General features: G+C 41.4%; 1 protein-coding gene across 1 annotated transcript; it reads right to left on the reverse strand.

Moving 5' to 3' along the window:
• Nucleotides 1-2,410: 2,410 nt before the first annotated feature.
• On the reverse strand, nt 2,411-17,559 carry SS18L1 (synovial sarcoma translocation gene on chromosome 18-like 1). Its single transcript, XM_010183388.1, has 11 exons — nt 17,453-17,559; nt 13,648-13,724; nt 12,226-12,310; nt 10,983-11,127; nt 7,535-7,732; nt 6,252-6,416; nt 5,239-5,340; nt 4,752-4,844; nt 3,393-3,512; nt 2,641-2,768; nt 2,411-2,437 (listed from the first exon to the last, which is right to left on the reverse strand). The coding sequence occupies exons 1-11, from the start codon at nt 17,519-17,521 to the stop codon at nt 2,411-2,413; spliced, it is 1,209 nt and encodes a 402-aa protein (XP_010181690.1). The 5' UTR covers nt 17,522-17,559.
• Between the last annotated feature and the right edge of the window lie 111 nt (nt 17,560-17,670).

The following is a 17,670-nucleotide window of genomic DNA, read 5'->3' on the forward strand; positions in this document are numbered from 1 at the left end:
CTGTGAGGTGAGCTGGCAGTTACGTACACCCACTCCGCACGTTGATCTTTGCGTATCAAATAATTTGAAGGCTGGGACGAGCTTTTGTCATACATAATTAATCTATGAAGTGTACCAGAGAAGTAGGGGAGAAGGTACAGCTCCCTCTGTCTGATGTTTCCACTCAAAAGTCTGTGTCTTAAGAAGAGTACCACCAACTTAATTTCCAGATAATATTTAACCTAAACAGTTTTCAAGCATTCTGTATTACAAAACAGGAAATGATACAATTAATGGAAGAAGTCAAAATGCTGGCATCACTTTGTTTCCACATTAATACATACAAATGGACAACACATTAAATAAACATTTTGTTATTAACAATTAGAAATATTAACACCAAAAATCATGTATAAATTAAGAAATAAATGTACAAACTATTTCCAAAGTGCTCTTTCAAATACATTATATACACAACATTCAAGAAGTTCTTAATGTAAGACATTTCAGATCGATGTAATGTTGCTGTTTCATTTTAGGTGGTGTTCATATTCTCTCAAAAGTATTTCAGCACTTTCAAAAACCACATAAAAGGCATATTTCCAAGCTGGTAAAGAGCAATATTGCATTCTTCTGGCTACCTGTAATATTAATGTATTGTAAAGAAAATAATCTTACTTCCTTTCTGTTCCTTGCTATTTGAGAATTCTTATTTATATGAATACACCAGCAGGAAAGATGAGAGAAATGAGGACTGACTAAAAAATGTTTTCTATTTTATCAGTAATTAAAATTATAAATGTAACAACGGCAGTGCTTGGACAACATTAAATAGTAAACTCTTTAGTTGTCCAGTTAAAGACTTTCCTCTGCAGGAAAACAAGTAATGAATTGAGAGATCTTTGATTTTCCTTGTGGTCTTGGTTTTTCAATATACAAAGTACTAGAACTGGAAATCCCATAAACATACCAGTTCAGACAAATAAAAGGAGAAAACAGAGTGTGTGTTTACTCTGTATTGTAAGTTTGCAGTAAATCTCGTATTAAAAAATGCTCATGGAGTATAGTCATCCTAGCCTTTTGCCTCAGAGAAGTTTGGACAGAGTATTTCATTCAGCATTTATGTAAGCATTTTATAAGTGCTTTTTTTCCCACAATTTTTAAGAACATAGTCGTGACTTACATTGTTCATACTGGCTTTTACATACCACTAGTTTTTATTTCTAGATTCACCCTCTATAGGCATTCTCTCACTGGTTCACCCCATTATTAGTTCCCTTCTCTATATGCATAATATTGTTTCACAATTAAAGCTGAATTTAGTTGCTTATCTGCAATAAAGATGGATTTTTTTTCTTTTACTTCTGAACTTCTGTCAAGCTACAAGAGAAAAATAAAAGTGATGATGAGCTGTAAGAACAGCTGACCAAAAGATTTGGCAGTATTTGTGGTTATAATGCTTCCTGGGAAATCTGAGCAAGAGCAATGGAAGAATCAGAAATCAAGAAGGATGGCAGCCACCTTCTTGCAAAATTTGGCATGAAAATGTATATGAGTTATAAAATTTGGAGCAGTGTATGTAAGAGTGGAGTTTTGCCAGATGTTTTTCTTACTATGCTAAGCACAATATGAAGCAATATTGACATCTAGGAGGCTGACACTGCTGATCTCAGAGCTCCCTTCTATTTTTCTTTCCATGACAGAAATACCTTAGTTTACAGAGATATATAAAAGGTGCCTCTAGTGATTAACATTTCCTTGAATATAGGTTTTGATCCTCTTTCTGTACCTTTTAAAACAGAAACATGGACTTATGTGGATTATTGAATTATAAGACTGGGGTAGTTAGCCCTGGTAGGTATTGCAGAAGTTGCAGTTAATTTTATTTTTAACCTGTAGCATAGAACTGTCTTCACATAAGGAGTGTATCCATCCCCTTATTCTTAAGTAGAGTTAAGAGCCATGAATTTCAGAGGCTGGCAGGTAATCTTCAAAGCATTCAGTTCAAAGAAGATCAACAACCTCCCACAGGATACCTCCCTGGACTGGGATACGACTGGGTGGCTTTGTATTGAGCCAGACTGCAGAATAACCTGGCTGTTTTCCAGAGCGGGGCACAACTGTGATCAAATGATCCTAAAGCTATTTAGAAACATCAACAATAGGGTGAGGGGGGGAGTAAATGAAAAACTTCTGCATTGTATCAACATACAGTACTATACACAGCACCAAATATCAAACCATTAAAGCATTGTCTTGTTACCAGTAGTGCACTGCTTCATATCCAGCATGAAATGAACACTGTTCACATACAGACGCTGCTTTGTGCTAAGGGGTAACCAACATATTACAATTAATCAAAACTGCCTGTACATCCAGTTCAAAAGATGGACATACTATTTAAATGAATCTGATGCAGGACCGTATTCTTTTATTGCTGGTAATTTCCATACTGTCCCTATAAAAAAGAGAAATAAAAATGTTGGAGAATAATATATCAAGGCTTTACAAACAGTGAGTCAGGCAATTTCTTTTGGTCTATGAATTGTGAAAGACCAACTGAAGTATCACAAATGTGCCTGCACCAAATTATCAGATAGATTTATATGCTGAGCTAACAGCTAAATCTGCTTTTTCGTAGCAGGGACTTAGACACTTTACCTGCTCGTAGCCATAAGGCCTCTGTTGCTGAGCGGAGGGGCCTGTCTGAGAAGTTCTGTAACTTCCATATTGCTGCCCCTGTCCCTGTTGGTAGGTGGAGTACTGTGAAGAGGCTCCTTGTGCAGGACCTGAGGAGACAGTGACGTTTATTACTGAGGCTTGATTTGCGAGGGGGAGTTCTTATGGTTAATATAATATAAAACATGATGGTAACAAAGTAAGCTCTTCTGATGGCAGCAGGGAGATCTGCCACTGGTGATCTGACGGGTTCAAAAGCCCTGTGCCAGTGTTGGCTGCAGGTTCAGAGCACTGTCACTCAGTCCCTTACCAAGGAATATAACCCATATGATGTTGCAAGAAATCTAAGTCAGGGAGTAGTGATTCTCTGGGCTGTTGTTGTTTTTCCACATCAGTTGCAGAACTATTAGATGTGTAGGAGGCCTGAGAATCCAAGCAGTCACCTCCTACCCACACTGACCAGGAAGTCAACATGAGGCAAAAGTGTATTTTCTAACTTTCTTTCAAAAGAGAGAGGGGCTCAGGATGCTAACATAACAGCATGGAATGCAGCACTGTACTAACGTGTATGTTATTGCCCAGAGGCCATTTGCACACTGTGCTCTTTGACTAGTTTTGGTCTGTGGGTATCCAAGCTAATCAAGGAACTAGTTTACAGCATCTTTTAGCTTAGGAATGGAAACATCAGGATGAGGTATTGCAAACACCCGACTGGTCAGTGACAGTTTGCTTACCGTATCCTTGCTGTTGTCCTGGGTAACTTTGTTGATTTGGATATTGCTGCTGGGAATATGTTTGCTGTTGTGCAGCTCCCTGTTGGTATCCTGCCTGCTGCTGGCTGTACTGAGAATTTCCTGAAGAGGGAAAAATCAAAATAGTTTGGTTATAGATGAGGCAGGTATTTGTATGTGTAAATCATAAAGAAAACAAAGGCGTAAGGAGCCTTGTCCTGGAACTTACAGACAAGTACTCTTTTCAGAAAGAGATTATTGCATTTTACCAGTTAGGGTGTGTATTTCTTCAGTGATTTTTAGACAGGAGAGAGATGTTCATTTAGATGCATCACTAAGCAAACAAGTAAGCAAGCAACCTGTTCCCCAAAGGATTTATTTTACACCAGAAATGTTTCAGAAGAAAAGCAGAGTCACAAAGATAAAGGTGCCCTGGTAAGTAACTGGTTTCTCAAGAAACCTCTGTAGTTTCTTCTAGATAATGAGGTTTATTCCTGTGTCCCAGAAAGACCACTTAGCTAGTTGTTTCTAGTATTTTTTTGAAATACCTATGATGGAAATTCCATTTGCAGTATCCTGAAACAACAAAATGAATGGAGACTATACAGAAGATGTTGATTTTCCTAAATGCCATGTCACTGTATCATAATTCAGTTAATTTATAGGAGTATCACTGAATTTACTGACGTACTACTTTTGAGAGGTTTTTTTAGCGGTAGAATTGCAAGCTCATAGTACTGGTGATTTTCTAAGATCAGTTTCATTTAACACATTGTTTTTCACCATTTTTAAGGTGAATTAAGTAAGGTTTTTAAAAGTTGGTCCGGTTATGGATGTCATTTTTTCCCAGCTCTGCACCCCATTTCTAACTGCAGCATGTTAGTTTACCTTTGTCAGCATAGCCTTTTACTTTAATACAGCCATTTTTATTTGCAGTATATAAAATGTTTGTTAAACAGGTTTTTAGGAGTGGAGGATACCGATATCCTGGAAGTCTTTTACTGCAAAAAAAGTTCAGTGTCCGTAGCTATAATTCCACCCGGCTCAGCTACAACCAAGGATCAATTTTCCTAATGAATATGAGGCTACACACAAATTGTTAGTGATCCCACAAGGCTGCAGTGCCTGACTGACACACAGTAGCTACTGACATGATACTGCATCTGCAGTCTGATAGAGTCTTGGTATTAAAAATGCTATACATAGCTAAACTCTATTTCCTGGACACTCCTGGAGTAACAGCTAAGTAACAGTTAGTGACAAAGAAATTGCAAGGCATATTTTACATTATCATAAGCATTTCATTAGCGTTTTAAAGAATTAGAGCTTTGCTTTACAAAGATTGCCAATATATTTTCCTACCTCCTTCATAATAGTGTTGTGTAGAGTCATCAAATGACCTGTCATAGCTCTGCTCAGTGTAGGATGACTGCTGATAGGCATAATCACCATGTCCTAAAAAAGAATTGCAAAGACTTATCAGATACATCGTTAACATAACTAGAGGTGTATTGTTGAATTCTATATTGTGAAGCTGCTTATGCACAAAGATGAGGCAAAGAGGAAACACTCTGAGAGGTCAATTGCGTGGCAAGGAAAGTCACACTTAGGGGTAAATCTCTTGCACTCACTAATCCCAACTTGGCTTTGGGCTTTTTCGGAAGCAGTTTAGCCAGCAGGATGCACTGACGCGTGTGTTTCTGTACCTGTCTCCCATGCCCTGGGATTAGCATTTTCTAGCATTTAAATAGGAAATGAATCATAATGGGTTTGCCATGTCCTTGGATGTGGCAGTCATGCTGGTCCACACTTTATCAGTATCACAGTGTCTACAGCTCAGAGGAATTACCATCCGGGTAATATTGCTGATTCATGGGTTCTGAGGAGCCTTGTCCATGACTGTACTGTTCACTGTAATACTCCTCCTGACCCATGTACTGCTGCGAGGAACCTGCAAGGCAAAGGCAAGAGAGAGCAAACTGAGCCTCTGGACTCCAAAGGGATGGGTTTTTTCTTTGTTTTTCTTATTTTTTTTTTTAGAAAACAAAAATTCAGAAAATCTGGATGAGTAAGCAAGTTATGTACGTTGAGAGCAGTTTCAAAGATGTTTTTTTCTCACTAGATATAAATTTGTATTCTCAGACAAAGCTGAGACTGAAATGACACAACGGTCAGTAACACGTCCTAAAACCACTCACTTCTGTGGCAGTACCAAAATTAACGGCTACATTTCATCCACTAACCTGAGTTATCAGAAAGCACAGGAGTGTATTCCATGCTCAAGAACACAGACAGAACTACATAGATTTTAATTAATGTATTAATTTGTTTCTATAGCAAAATTCAGTTTATGTTAGAATCAGTCTAGCAGCTTTATTACCTCTTAGAACTTTTTCCAGAGAGGTCTTAGAGTATGGTAGTTATCCTCTGGTGTTTTCCTTTCCTTGGCCTAATTTTTCATACTAATTGCTGGCAAACTACATCTTCTTTGCAGAAATGTGTTCCTTAACTGTGCCATGTTACGGCTGATCCAGCACCATTTGAAAGAACTGAGAAGATTCCCAGTGGCTTGAGTGAGCTGTGTATCAAACTGTTCATCTTTTCTTTAGAGTTATATGATCCCTTTTAGACAATTATTTTTCTAAACACCTGAAATAATTAAATAGATAAATCTTGAAAATATATTAAAATTCATCTGATTGTCATGATACTTCCACCATTCGAGATTTCCTCTGTTTCCAGATGGGATTCCCTGCTCATCAATGCGACTTCGAAATGTTGTTGACTTACGTACCGCACAGGATGGACTGAGTATCGCCAATCTAGTAATAATTCTATCAATAATCTGGTAACAGCTTTTACCTTGCTGTGAAGCTCTGTAAGGCCCCATTGGGCGCTGGCCCATCATGCTGTTGCCTTGGTTGCTCTGGCTCATCATGGCAATGGAGGACTGCCCCTGGTAGTGCTGGCTCCCTCCTTGTGCCGAGTTGTAATGTGACGTTGCTGCTTGCTGGTGCATCATGGAGACTACAACGTACATGGAAAATACTGTTTTCTAAAAGGATGTGACAGTTCTCTCCCTAGTCTCTTTGGAAGCAAGTTAAAATCTTCAACTAACATGCATCCTGGCCATTCTGTGCATTTTCCACAGGGGGACATGTTTTCCTACTGCATGTATTTAACTCTTCTGCACTGCAATCCAGAAAGGATGTTATTACATGGTCAGTTCTTGCCATTTGCTTCAGTCAGACATTGAAAACTACATCTCAGCCTTGATTATTATTAGTTTATTTAAAAGAATGTAATCGATATTACAGTAAGATTAAAGAAATAAAATCTGATGCTTGGTCTTCTACCTCCTGACTAATTCATTGCTTAATCTCTTTTCTAGCCAACTTTCTTCTACTTCCATCTTATTATATACCTGATGATTATACAGTTTAAATAAACTGACATTCTAGGGTTCATTTGATCCCTAAATTTCATAGAATCATAGAATGGTTTAAGTTGGAAGGGACCTTAAAGATCATCCAGTCCAATGCCCCTGCCATGGGCAGGGACACCTCCCACTAGACCAGGTTGCCCAAAGCCCTGGCCAAATGTCATATTGTCAGAAAGAATTCTTAAGCACTGGACATCCAATTCATTACTCGGTAGCAAACATTTTTATAAATTAAGATATTAATTCGGAGTTGTCTGCTAGTCTCTATGGCCTTGCTCTATGCAAGCAGCGTTAAGTATCAGTAAAATTACAAAAATGGGGTGGTAGTGCATAAGCGGTAAATGTGTAAACGGTTTGGCAGGTTCCTTCAGCTGGGATAAAGGTGCTTCTCAGATCCCTCCCACAGCTGTGGGATTTGCTGCCAGGGGCTATCTGATAGTGCTACTGCACTTTTAGCTAACCCTCTTTTCCCCAGCTCATTGCTCACCATGGCAAGGCGGTGTGAGTTAAAGTCAGCCTGAAACTGCTCTGACTTACACTGGTGCCCGACACCTTGACATTCAGAGATGCCTTAAAGCTGTCTTTTCCTCTTGCATGGTTGTCGCTGTCTACAGAAAATATTTACAGAACAAATTCACCTGTGGTAAACCTCTGAGGTCACTGAAAAGTCAAGCTGGCCCAGAAGGAGGAAGAGGGAGTTTACCTGGATTAGACTGCATGTTGATGTTTGTTCGAGAGACATAATTGCCTATTGACCCCTGGCCTTGCATTGGCACATTCTGAGATGCAGGCACTGTATGGCTATAACCAGGCCCAGTTCCATGACTGCTGACAGTCATACTCAGAGAGGTCGTGGGCATAGTGTTCTGGCCCGACTGCTGCATAGACACGTGATTAGGACCTAGAAAAATTAAAGAGAGCAACAAGAAAGTCTGTGCTATTATTGGCAATGTACAGTGAGCATTAAAGCCCTCACGGCCTTTCTAAAATACCTTACGATAAGGCAAAACAAAGCAAAACAAAATCTTCATAATTAAAATGCCCTGTTAGCTCCCGACACAACTGCCTACTGCACAGTTAGAGCGATCCTCCTCTTCCTGGCAGCCAAATCCAGGCCGTACAGAATTGCAGACAGGAAGAACCAAACCAGCAGCAATGCTCTACAACCACGTTCTCACAAGCAGCAGAATTAACAAATGCCAGTAATTTCAGATACTGCAGAAAACACACGGACTCCGGAAACACCCCGGCCTTCTCAGATTTGTCCTTTCCTCCCTCCTGTCCTGCTGTGGACACCTCTTCCCCCTTCGCCCAGGTGCTGACAATGGGAAGGCACAATGGTGGCTCAGAAACATCTTGCACGTTGCTGCATCCGTCCTCCACAGCCAGGTGACCTTCTTAGCTGGGGCGTAGGAAGGACCACGGGAACTTCTCCCCGGAGCACAAGCCTGCCTCTCCCTTTCCTGAAGTTTGACTGAAAGCTCCTTAGACTTTTGGAAGACAAATTACTCAAGACACGGTCGTAATCCCTGTTGTTACGGTACTCTCAAACAGCATGGTTTGTCATCACCAGACTGCTCCAATGAAATCCTGGGTCTGAGAGTATCATCCTGCTTGTGTGTGCCCATTTTGAAAAACTCTATTGCTGTTGGGTCACTGAAACTGGGGAGAATCTGGCCCTTAATTTGTGGTGTTCCTTGCTGTAAGTGCTTTCATGAATGAGTTTTGGGAAGCTGTTTTCGTCATGTGTTGTTACTATCTCAACTGTGACAGTGTATATTGTTGTCTGTCTAAATTCAGCTGTACTGCTGTCAATCTAAATTAATTTAGGCAGCATGGAAGACATGCCGAAACCCTGGAAGAGACAGAATTATGCTGTAATGTGTAGGTAATGATATTTTAATTCCCAGTTATTAAGTGCATCCACAGCCTCTGAAAACTGCGTCTAATTCTCTTAGAACAAACCACATTTATTACTCTTAATGGAAATTATAGACATCAAAATGGGAAAATTTGCTGTAGACTATTGTATTTTCCTCTGGTGAGGAAACAGTAAGAACAGTAAGAATAACACAAAGCATTGATCCTCTTTCATACTTTCATGAATCTGAGGCAGTTGGGTTTTTCTTTGAAAGCTCTCATTCGTGACTTCTGAACAGTTATAAAGTTGGGCCCTATTCTGTCCACAGGCAGCCGAGTCTTCACTGGTTAATGTATTAAATCGGATGGTTTTGCCTGCAGGGCTGTGGCAGGAAGAATCACGGACTTGTGAACACTGGAAATCTCAGCAGGTTGGTTTTGAACTTGTCTCTATCAAAAGAATTATAACTGTAATTGGCCCCACTGCCACTCTGAAGTTATCATGTATGTAAGGAATTAGTTACTGTCCTGCAGAGGTGATTCCTGTAAAGTCCTGATGGAGGACAACAAAATTTAATAGCTTCTATGTGTTCTTCCCTGTTCTTCCCTCTTTTACGATGCTGTACCTGTTCATTACAGCCTTTAATCTCTATTGCCATTTGATATTTTCACAAGTACTGGAGCCCATACATTTGAATTGTTTGTGCATACTGCTTCCTAATTTCCCAAAAACGCTGTCCAACGATTGCTGACTGATGGGAAGTCATTTCCCAGTCTGTGTCTGCCTGCACACCAAGACTGCTGTGTCGTACAGCATGGCTGTGCTAACGTGATTCTAGCTGGCTCAGAGCGAGCAGCAGCGGAGACCGGCAGCCAAGGAGACTGTTCCCAACCCAAGGGTGCCAGGGTTCTCTTCTCACAGCGGGCCATGTGCCATCGCTGCTGCTGGTACCTAGGCTATTTGGAAGAGGCAAGCTACTGCATTCTCAGTCGCTCGTTCATGTTGAAATGTAGCCGTGTCCTCAGTCTGGATGAACTAGTATTTTCACGATAAAATACCTGGCACTACCCAGGGGATGGAGTCTCAGTGACTGAGCAAAGAGTAAACTACCCTGAGAGCCCCGCAGCTCAGCCTGGGGGTTAATACTGGCTTGGGGCAACAGGAGGTGAACTGCTCCAGCTGCTTCTGTTCTGTGGATGACTTGAGTCCTCAGGACTGCCAGTCTGGTGCTTTCAGTCAGCACTAAACTGCTACAAAGAACTAGGGGGAAGGGGTGGGGGGAACGACACAAATAAGAAGAAAACAGCAACAACACCACTGAAAATGTAGATTCTTAGTAACACAAAACAATGTTTTGACTGGCTTACTATAATACTTATACTAGCTAATAAGTCTTTCAAAAAGAAGGCCCAGATACATTTAGCGAGTTCACTTTACAAGCTGTAACTGTTTAAAGTAGGTCCCTCATGCTTGAGTTCAAAAGGCACAATCAGCTCGACCACAAATAGGTTTTTAAAAAGTCAGAAGTAATTTCATGGCTTGCTCCTGAGTCCCCCTGCCAAGGTCTGTGATTTTACAATCACATATTTCTATTCATAGAAACTGTTTTCCCTCTCTGCCAGTCTGAGAAACACCCACAGAAACAAGAACTTACTAAATAACTATGGACTACAAAATAAAGGAGATTATTCGTAATACAAAATGCACAAAGAAAACAAAGTCTTTCAATTTGTTTTTTCTAGTTGCACAAACAAAAGAAACCAAAAGACCAAGTATATTACCCATATGAAATGTATGTGCAAACACTTTGGCTCTGTAGTACAAGCTCTGCAAGCTTCTGTAGGGGACAAAGACTGATGCAACACCAAATTATTCTCAAGAGGGCATGGATCCTGGAAGCCCTTTGCAATCTAAAGGCTTAGTCATGCAAGCAATTCCATTTTTCCCTGGCCAACCCCACCACCTTTAAGAGAAAAATACCCCAATATACAATTCTTCTTACTAAAAACTTGGATGCATCTTTACTTGGGGATTGTCATTATGCTGCTTTTTTTTTCCTCAAATGTTTTTAATTTCCTCTACAGAAATACTGGGAAGATCGGAGGCCCTGCAGAAGCCAACATCATTACTGACTGTAGCCATTTTGTGATGATTTCAGCATGTGCCTGCAATCCCCATATGCCTGAAAGGTGAGTTAGGAGAGGTCTTTCACAGCTCTCTAAGTATATTCTGCATTAATGATTTTGTTGCCAAGCAACAGCAAAGCAGCACAAAGGGGACCAAAGCTCACCATTGCTAATCTGACTCTGCATGAGGGAGGAAGGAGGAAGGCCCGTCCCAATTGCATCGCTGAGATTGCTCTGTGAATGGAGAGATTGGTTGGATGCACTCTGAGTCATTCCTCCGGGGCCCAAGTTTAAGTTTTGCGTCGGTGGCTGCAAATAACAAGGAGGAGAAGCACATTTTTTGTTAGGTTTTAATGAGAAAAAAAATAACCCCCGGATCAAGCTGACTAAAAACTGCCTCAACTCAATATGTGCTTCCTTCATTTTTTGGGCTTGCTTGCATAAACCTTTCTTCACTTGACCACTGTGTGTGAATGACATTTAGCATACACAGAATCACAGAATGTCAGGAGTTGGAAGGGACCTGGAAAGCTCCCCCAGTGCAACCCCTGCCACAGCAGGATCACCAGAGCAGTCACACAGGAACATGGACAGGGCTTTGGGTGTCTGCAGAGAAGGAGACTCCACAACCTCTCTGGGCAGCCTGGGCCATGCTCTGCCACCCTCACACTCACAAAGTTTGGCCTCATCTTCAGCTTGAACCTCCTGTGCTCCAGCTTGGGACCACTGCCCCTTGTCCTGGCATTGGACATCCCAGAGCAGAGGCTGGCTCCTTCCTCCTGACACTCGCCCTGTCCAAATTGATCCCCATGAATGAGGGCACCCCTCAGTCTCCTCTGCTCCAAGCTCAAGAGCCCCAGCTCCCTCAGCTGCTCCTCAGCAGGAGATGCTCCACTCCATCCATCATCTTTGTGGCCTTGCTGGACTCTTTCAAGCAGTTCCTGTCCTTCTTGACCTGAGGGCCCAGAACTGGACACAAGATTGCAGATGTGGTGTGAGTAGGGCAGAGCAGAGGGGCAGGAGAACCTCTCTTGACCTACTAACCACACAAAATGCTGAATTAGATTTCTGATATAAAGTAGTGGCATTTTTTTTTCCTGAGTAAAGAATACAGTAAGAACAGGTAGAGAAGAATGAATCTGGAACAAATGGGGCCTGTTCCGATCTGTACCACTGCACCATTTTTAGTATCTAGAACCTGAGCTACCAAGACAAGAAATCAACACAAATATCCCAAAGAATGTGTTTTAAACACAGTAAAAGTAGCTTCTGATTTGTTTAGTTTGACACCTTCAAAACTTTTAGCTGGAAAAATACTAAAAATGTTTTCTTGACAGTGATCAATAACAGAATCAAACATTTCCCTCTGGCATAGTAAATACATCTGATGGTAGCACGGGTACTTACAGCAGGAAGCAAGGACTGCATATTCTGGTTAGAGTCTGCTATTGTTGCCAAGTAAACCAGGTTTCTGTGCAAGATTTGTTGGTATCTACAGAATAAGGAGTAAAGCTTATTTCGGAAGGATTAATAGTACAGAAAATTCCAAAGCTTGCTCTTTTTTTGTTACTATTTACAAATGATTAGTTCGATTACATTAGCCCACTTTTTCCCTGTCATAATAAATAGCAGTAGTAACGACCTATATCCGTGCTGCCACGCTTTTCATCAGGGATCATTGTTTTCAACACCTCATTTACAAATGGGGAAGCTTGGGAGAAGGAAGAGGTAAAATACACCCTCTGAAAGCACTGCGTGCACTGTGAAGCTGGGAGCTCAGCCTCTGAGACACGGCTCAGCTGCTCTAACGATTTGCCACTTTTTCTTCCTCTGTTTAACAAGGGTCCTGGTAGTAATGAAATTCCAGAACTCCAAAACCCAAAACCTGTTTGCCTTGCCAGCAAGCTGGGAAGAACAAGGCTCTGTTCAAGAGTGCTCTGTTTCCTCAAGTAAGCATCACCAGAACCGTTTATGCTTCACTGTTACAAACAGGGAAAGCTCATCATAATAAATGTGAGGGCATCCAACAGCAAACCAACAGCTGTGCCACTGAGCAAAGTGAAGAGTCAAACTTTTGGAAACAGAGAGGGTTCCAGGAAAGCAAGAGAAAATGTGGGTTTTTTTGTTTGGTTTTTGTTTGTGGTTTTTTTTAATTCGTTTGAGGTTTTTTGTTGGATTTTGTTTGGGTTTTTTTTCTGCATGAGTTTTCTTCTGATAAAAAGAAAATGCCTGGGAAGTGGAAAACGTAGCAAAAAAGACAGAATGACACGACTTTGTCAGCAAAGGCATCTGTTCTAGACAGATTTTTTTGGAAGTACAGCAGTCTGGGTTTGCTCCCACAATTTGACCTTTCATGGGGCAGACTGGCTGTTCTTCCTGACCTGAGATTTAACCCCCTCAGTTTATAAAAGCATTTTGCTTTCAAGCTTAGGAACAGGAAGCAGCGACACAACTGGTATGTCTGCATGCATATCGGTTTAGTAATAGATAACAACGTGGCTGATCCTTAACATTTATTACTTTCTGATTAAAATGTGCTATTAACTTCGTACCTGATTTTACTCATATTTAATGAATCTGCATAAAGCAAATGGCCCGAAAACAACAAATGTTTATGATTATTTTAATAAATTGTAAGTTAAAAATACTGTAAATACTCAAAAACCTCTGTTCCAAGAATTATATACATTTCTTAATACAAGTGAATCTGAAAAACCCAAACAGTCCAAGTATTTTCTCAGTGACCACTGAACAGAACTGTTCAGAGCCCTGTTCTGGAAAAAAGGACACCAAACACTTCTAACACACGCCAAAACTGGTAATACTCACTGAGTACATTCTGCAGTTTTCCCTTTGCTCTGATAATCCATAATACATTGTATTAGGTGGTGATTTTCATCTAGCATCTGCGTAAAAGAAATACGATCAAAACACGTTACTATAAGAATCGTATTAAAGTGCTGTGTTTTTGTGATGCTCCATGTTCACCCCTCTTGGCGCTGGATGGTGGTCTGTGCACTTTTGTTGCCTTGGGATATGATATGACAAAGTACCTACATGGGACATCATTGAGACACAAGAGCTTGCTTTCCAGTTCATTCACTTATGAGCAGCTCTCTTTAAAGGAGTGAGTTGCAATACCCAGCACAGAAGAATCAATGGACTTACCCTTTTTGCTTCTTACGTGGCAGATAAGACTTTGACGCTAAAGAAGAACACTTTCTCTATGAAATACGTCTGCCTCATTCAGATCTATCACCCAACCCTTCCCAAAACTTCAGATTTTCCTAACGTGCCTACTTTCAAATAAGAAATAGACTTGCAAACAATTTAAACCTACTAGCTTTCCTGCATGGGTCTGGAGTGTGCCGACTACTGAACTTGATGAAGTAGAAAATTTGCATTACTGGATCAAATGAAACCACATTTAAGAGAATTACATCCCAGTATGTCCTCTGGGGTAATTCAGTTCTAATACAGGGAGGACTGAAAATCAAAACACGGAGCAATTACACACCAGTTCATTTATGTGTATCGCTGGCTGCTGGCTTAGCGTCATTCGGTGAATTCTAGTGACTGACTTGTTCCAGGAAAACTGGGGTTGCTGGACAAAATGACAACTGACCTTTACTTAATGAATAATTTAATGAACTTATCATATGATTAAAAGCTCAAAATATCCTGTGATTTGTTTTAAAGTTTCAAACATAATCGTTTGTCTCTTTCTGCCAGCGTTCTTGTGAACACGGCGAGCTTTCTGCAGGGGAATGAATGGAAAAATAGCCACTATTTACAAATCTAGATTTGCCACTGGCAAAAACTCACCACATAATACAGCCTGTAGGTACCACTGCTGTTAAGTGCCTGCAAGACTGGACCTTTGAACCACCATGCCATCAGGATAGAAGAACTCTTGAGGAAAGAACAATATCTTTTCATATGAGTTAAAGGTGAATTAATCTGTGTAGGTTTCTGTTCTGATCAGAACAAATTCTTGACCCATTCAGATGCAAACAAAAGGGCTGGATTCTAGGAAAATAAGCAGAAGAGTCTTTCTGATGCACTCGCAGTCTAGCTAATCGCTCCCGTACAGAGCTCAGCTTCTGCTTCTTGCTCCTAATTTCCAGGTTGGTTTTAACTTTGCTGGACACCCCTGTCCCTCACGGCTCTGACGGCCGGAACTTGCAGAGGTCCCCTGTGGCTGACAGCGCGGAGCGAGGAGCAGCGGCAGTGCCGCGGCAGGGTGGCAGGCTTCTCGCCCGAATGCTGACAGGAAACGTCAGAGTCCTGTCAGTCAAGAATCCATGTTCCTCCTGCGTGCAGGCCTGCGCTCACAAGGCAACCCTGGTGCAGCATGTGATTTTAAAAGAAAATACCCTGCCTGATGCCCAGTGCAGCTCTTTGTTCCACGTTCCGTACCCATCCTTGTACAGGATTTCCACCTCTGTCTGTGGAAATTCTCCATACAGAATTAGCACAGAATATAAATGCGTCCTTTTCAGTTTCCACAACAGATATCACTATTTTCACATCCGGTTAAGATACGTACTCAACAGCCAGAGGAAAAGCAATGTTACACACATCTTAATCAGCAAAGGGCTGTGCTTCTCCAGCTGAAGAACACTGTGCTTACTGAAAAAGGAATCGGGAATAGCTCTTTTCCTAACTTATTAGGGAAAAAACCTAGTTTTGATCTCTGTTACACAGAAGAGGCTGAAGTTTACTGCCCTGCAAATGCTCTTTGATGAACTATTTTAAAGCACAGCCATCACTGCTTTCTTGTCCAAAGCTCAAACTTCCTCCATGTGAAATCACAGACTCTTAGGAGTTGGAAGGGACCTCAAAAGATCATCCAGTCCAACCCCTGCCAGAGCAGGATTAAAAAGAAATAGGAATAGTCAGTACTGGAAAAATAGCAGCTTTGAAAGACTATAAAAATGGGACTTAATAAAAATAAACTGCTTATATATTATGGATGCAAATAAGAATAATCTTGTTATTCAATGAAATTGGTATGTGTTCTAAAAAGCTCATGTCAATGAGCATTTTTTGAGTTCCTGGCCCAGCACCTGCTCCTTCACTCACTGCCTCACTTCTGTACTTGGCTGTAGAGCCCCTCTGGTTGCTGCTCCTGCAAGTCCCTTCCTCAGCATCACCACTCGTCAAAAAGAAACTCACTGCCAAGAGCCCAACATTGATGACCAGTCCTGAAGTGACCTGCCAGCAAATGTACCTGAGATGGAAATGGTTTTGCACATTATTGGTAAAGAAATAACATTCTGAACCTTCCATAAAGTTTATGAATATGCAAAAAAGGAGCGGGTTTGCAAATCAAAGTGAAGATATTTTGGCTGCCCTTTGTGGTTGCAGACATGGTTTTAAGTACAAACTATCTGAATTATGAAATTCTGTCCTAACCCCAACCAATCTGGAGAGAAAACTTACCCACCGAGTCTGACACATTTTCATATGTAAAATCAATTGGTTCACAATACCACGTGTGCTGCAAGAGCTACACAACATGGCATCAGTGTCCAAAGAGTCTCCTAAGATTCAAGTCATCCATTCAGTCTCTTGTGGCAGTTTATCCTGCCCTAATCGCTGTTCTGTCACAGTCTCCTGCTGAGGGTTTTGTTTTTTCCCTAGAAGTCATAAACTGGCACCAGATAACGGTTTGGCTGCAGAACCCACTGATGAGCAGCTAATTGCTGTGTAATGGCACATTACACTGGTCACTCCTTATGAATGGCCCGTGTAGAGCACACACCTCTCACGTCCACCTGTGCAGAGGGGAGCACGCCAAAATACAGTAGACATACAAGTGAGAAATAGTGGTCAAAGTAAAAATACGCATCTTCTTTATTGACATGTCCAGCATCATCCTTACTGAGCATGGCCTTCTGCAGCAGGAAGGGTGCCCAGCATGTGCGCACCATCCCCGCTGTCCATCCTGCGAAACGGGAGACAATAACTTCCCAACTGGGAACCCTCAGCTTTGGCCTCCATGCGAGACCCACGCGGAGATCTCTCCTCCAGGGAAAATCTTGCAAAAACCTTTGTTTGTCATTAAACACCCACAAACACAACACTAATAATAATGATAGTATATGAAAAAATAGCAGTGATTGGTGCTCCCTCTATCTTCTGAGTGATTAACATTCTGCATCCAAATACAAAAGAAAGCCCTTGCATATTCAGTATTTTATGAATTTTAATTTTATGAATTTTTAATTTAAAAAAATGAATTTTAATTCATTTTTTGAGGTTGGGGATTTTTTGGGCCAGAAGCTGACATGCCATCAGAAATTAAGAACACATTTGCAGATTATATTGCAATTTCCCAATGCATCATTGGCAGCTTTTCCCCCTTTCCAGCAGCAGAGATAATGTGCCATCGCGATTTTATTCCCCAAGTCCTTCTCCCGCTCTCTCTTTGCGGTGATCTGAACACCTTTGCTTTGTTCCACCTCCTCCTCCTCCTTCCCCCACCTCTCTCTCCAGCTGTCCATCTCTGCAGCCCTCGCAAATTCACGAGTCTTCCTGATCGCCCTAGAAATAAGCCTCCTTCCTCAGCTGCGGAAGCGGGGACGGAATAAATGTCCAAAATCGGCTGTAGAAAAGCATGCCTTTTTACCTTCTGGATAGTTTGCTGGGTGACCTCCCCTTTGCCTCTCGGGCGAGCAGAAGCAAAGGCAACCGACATGGTGGGGCTTTTTAACGTGGCTACAAAATATTGGCTCCGGACTCTAATAATATTGTTATTATCTGGCTGCTATCGCCGTGCGCGGATTCTCCGCAGTGCGCGGGGAGGGGAGCCGGCGCAGATGGTACGATCTGCGCCCCGCAATGAGC

The sequence above is a fragment of the Mesitornis unicolor genome, unplaced genomic scaffold (assembly GCF_000695765.1).
Source record: "Mesitornis unicolor isolate BGI_N332 unplaced genomic scaffold, ASM69576v1 scaffold31514, whole genome shotgun sequence".
Classification (NCBI taxonomy): Eukaryota; Metazoa; Chordata; class Aves; order Mesitornithiformes; family Mesitornithidae; genus Mesitornis; species Mesitornis unicolor.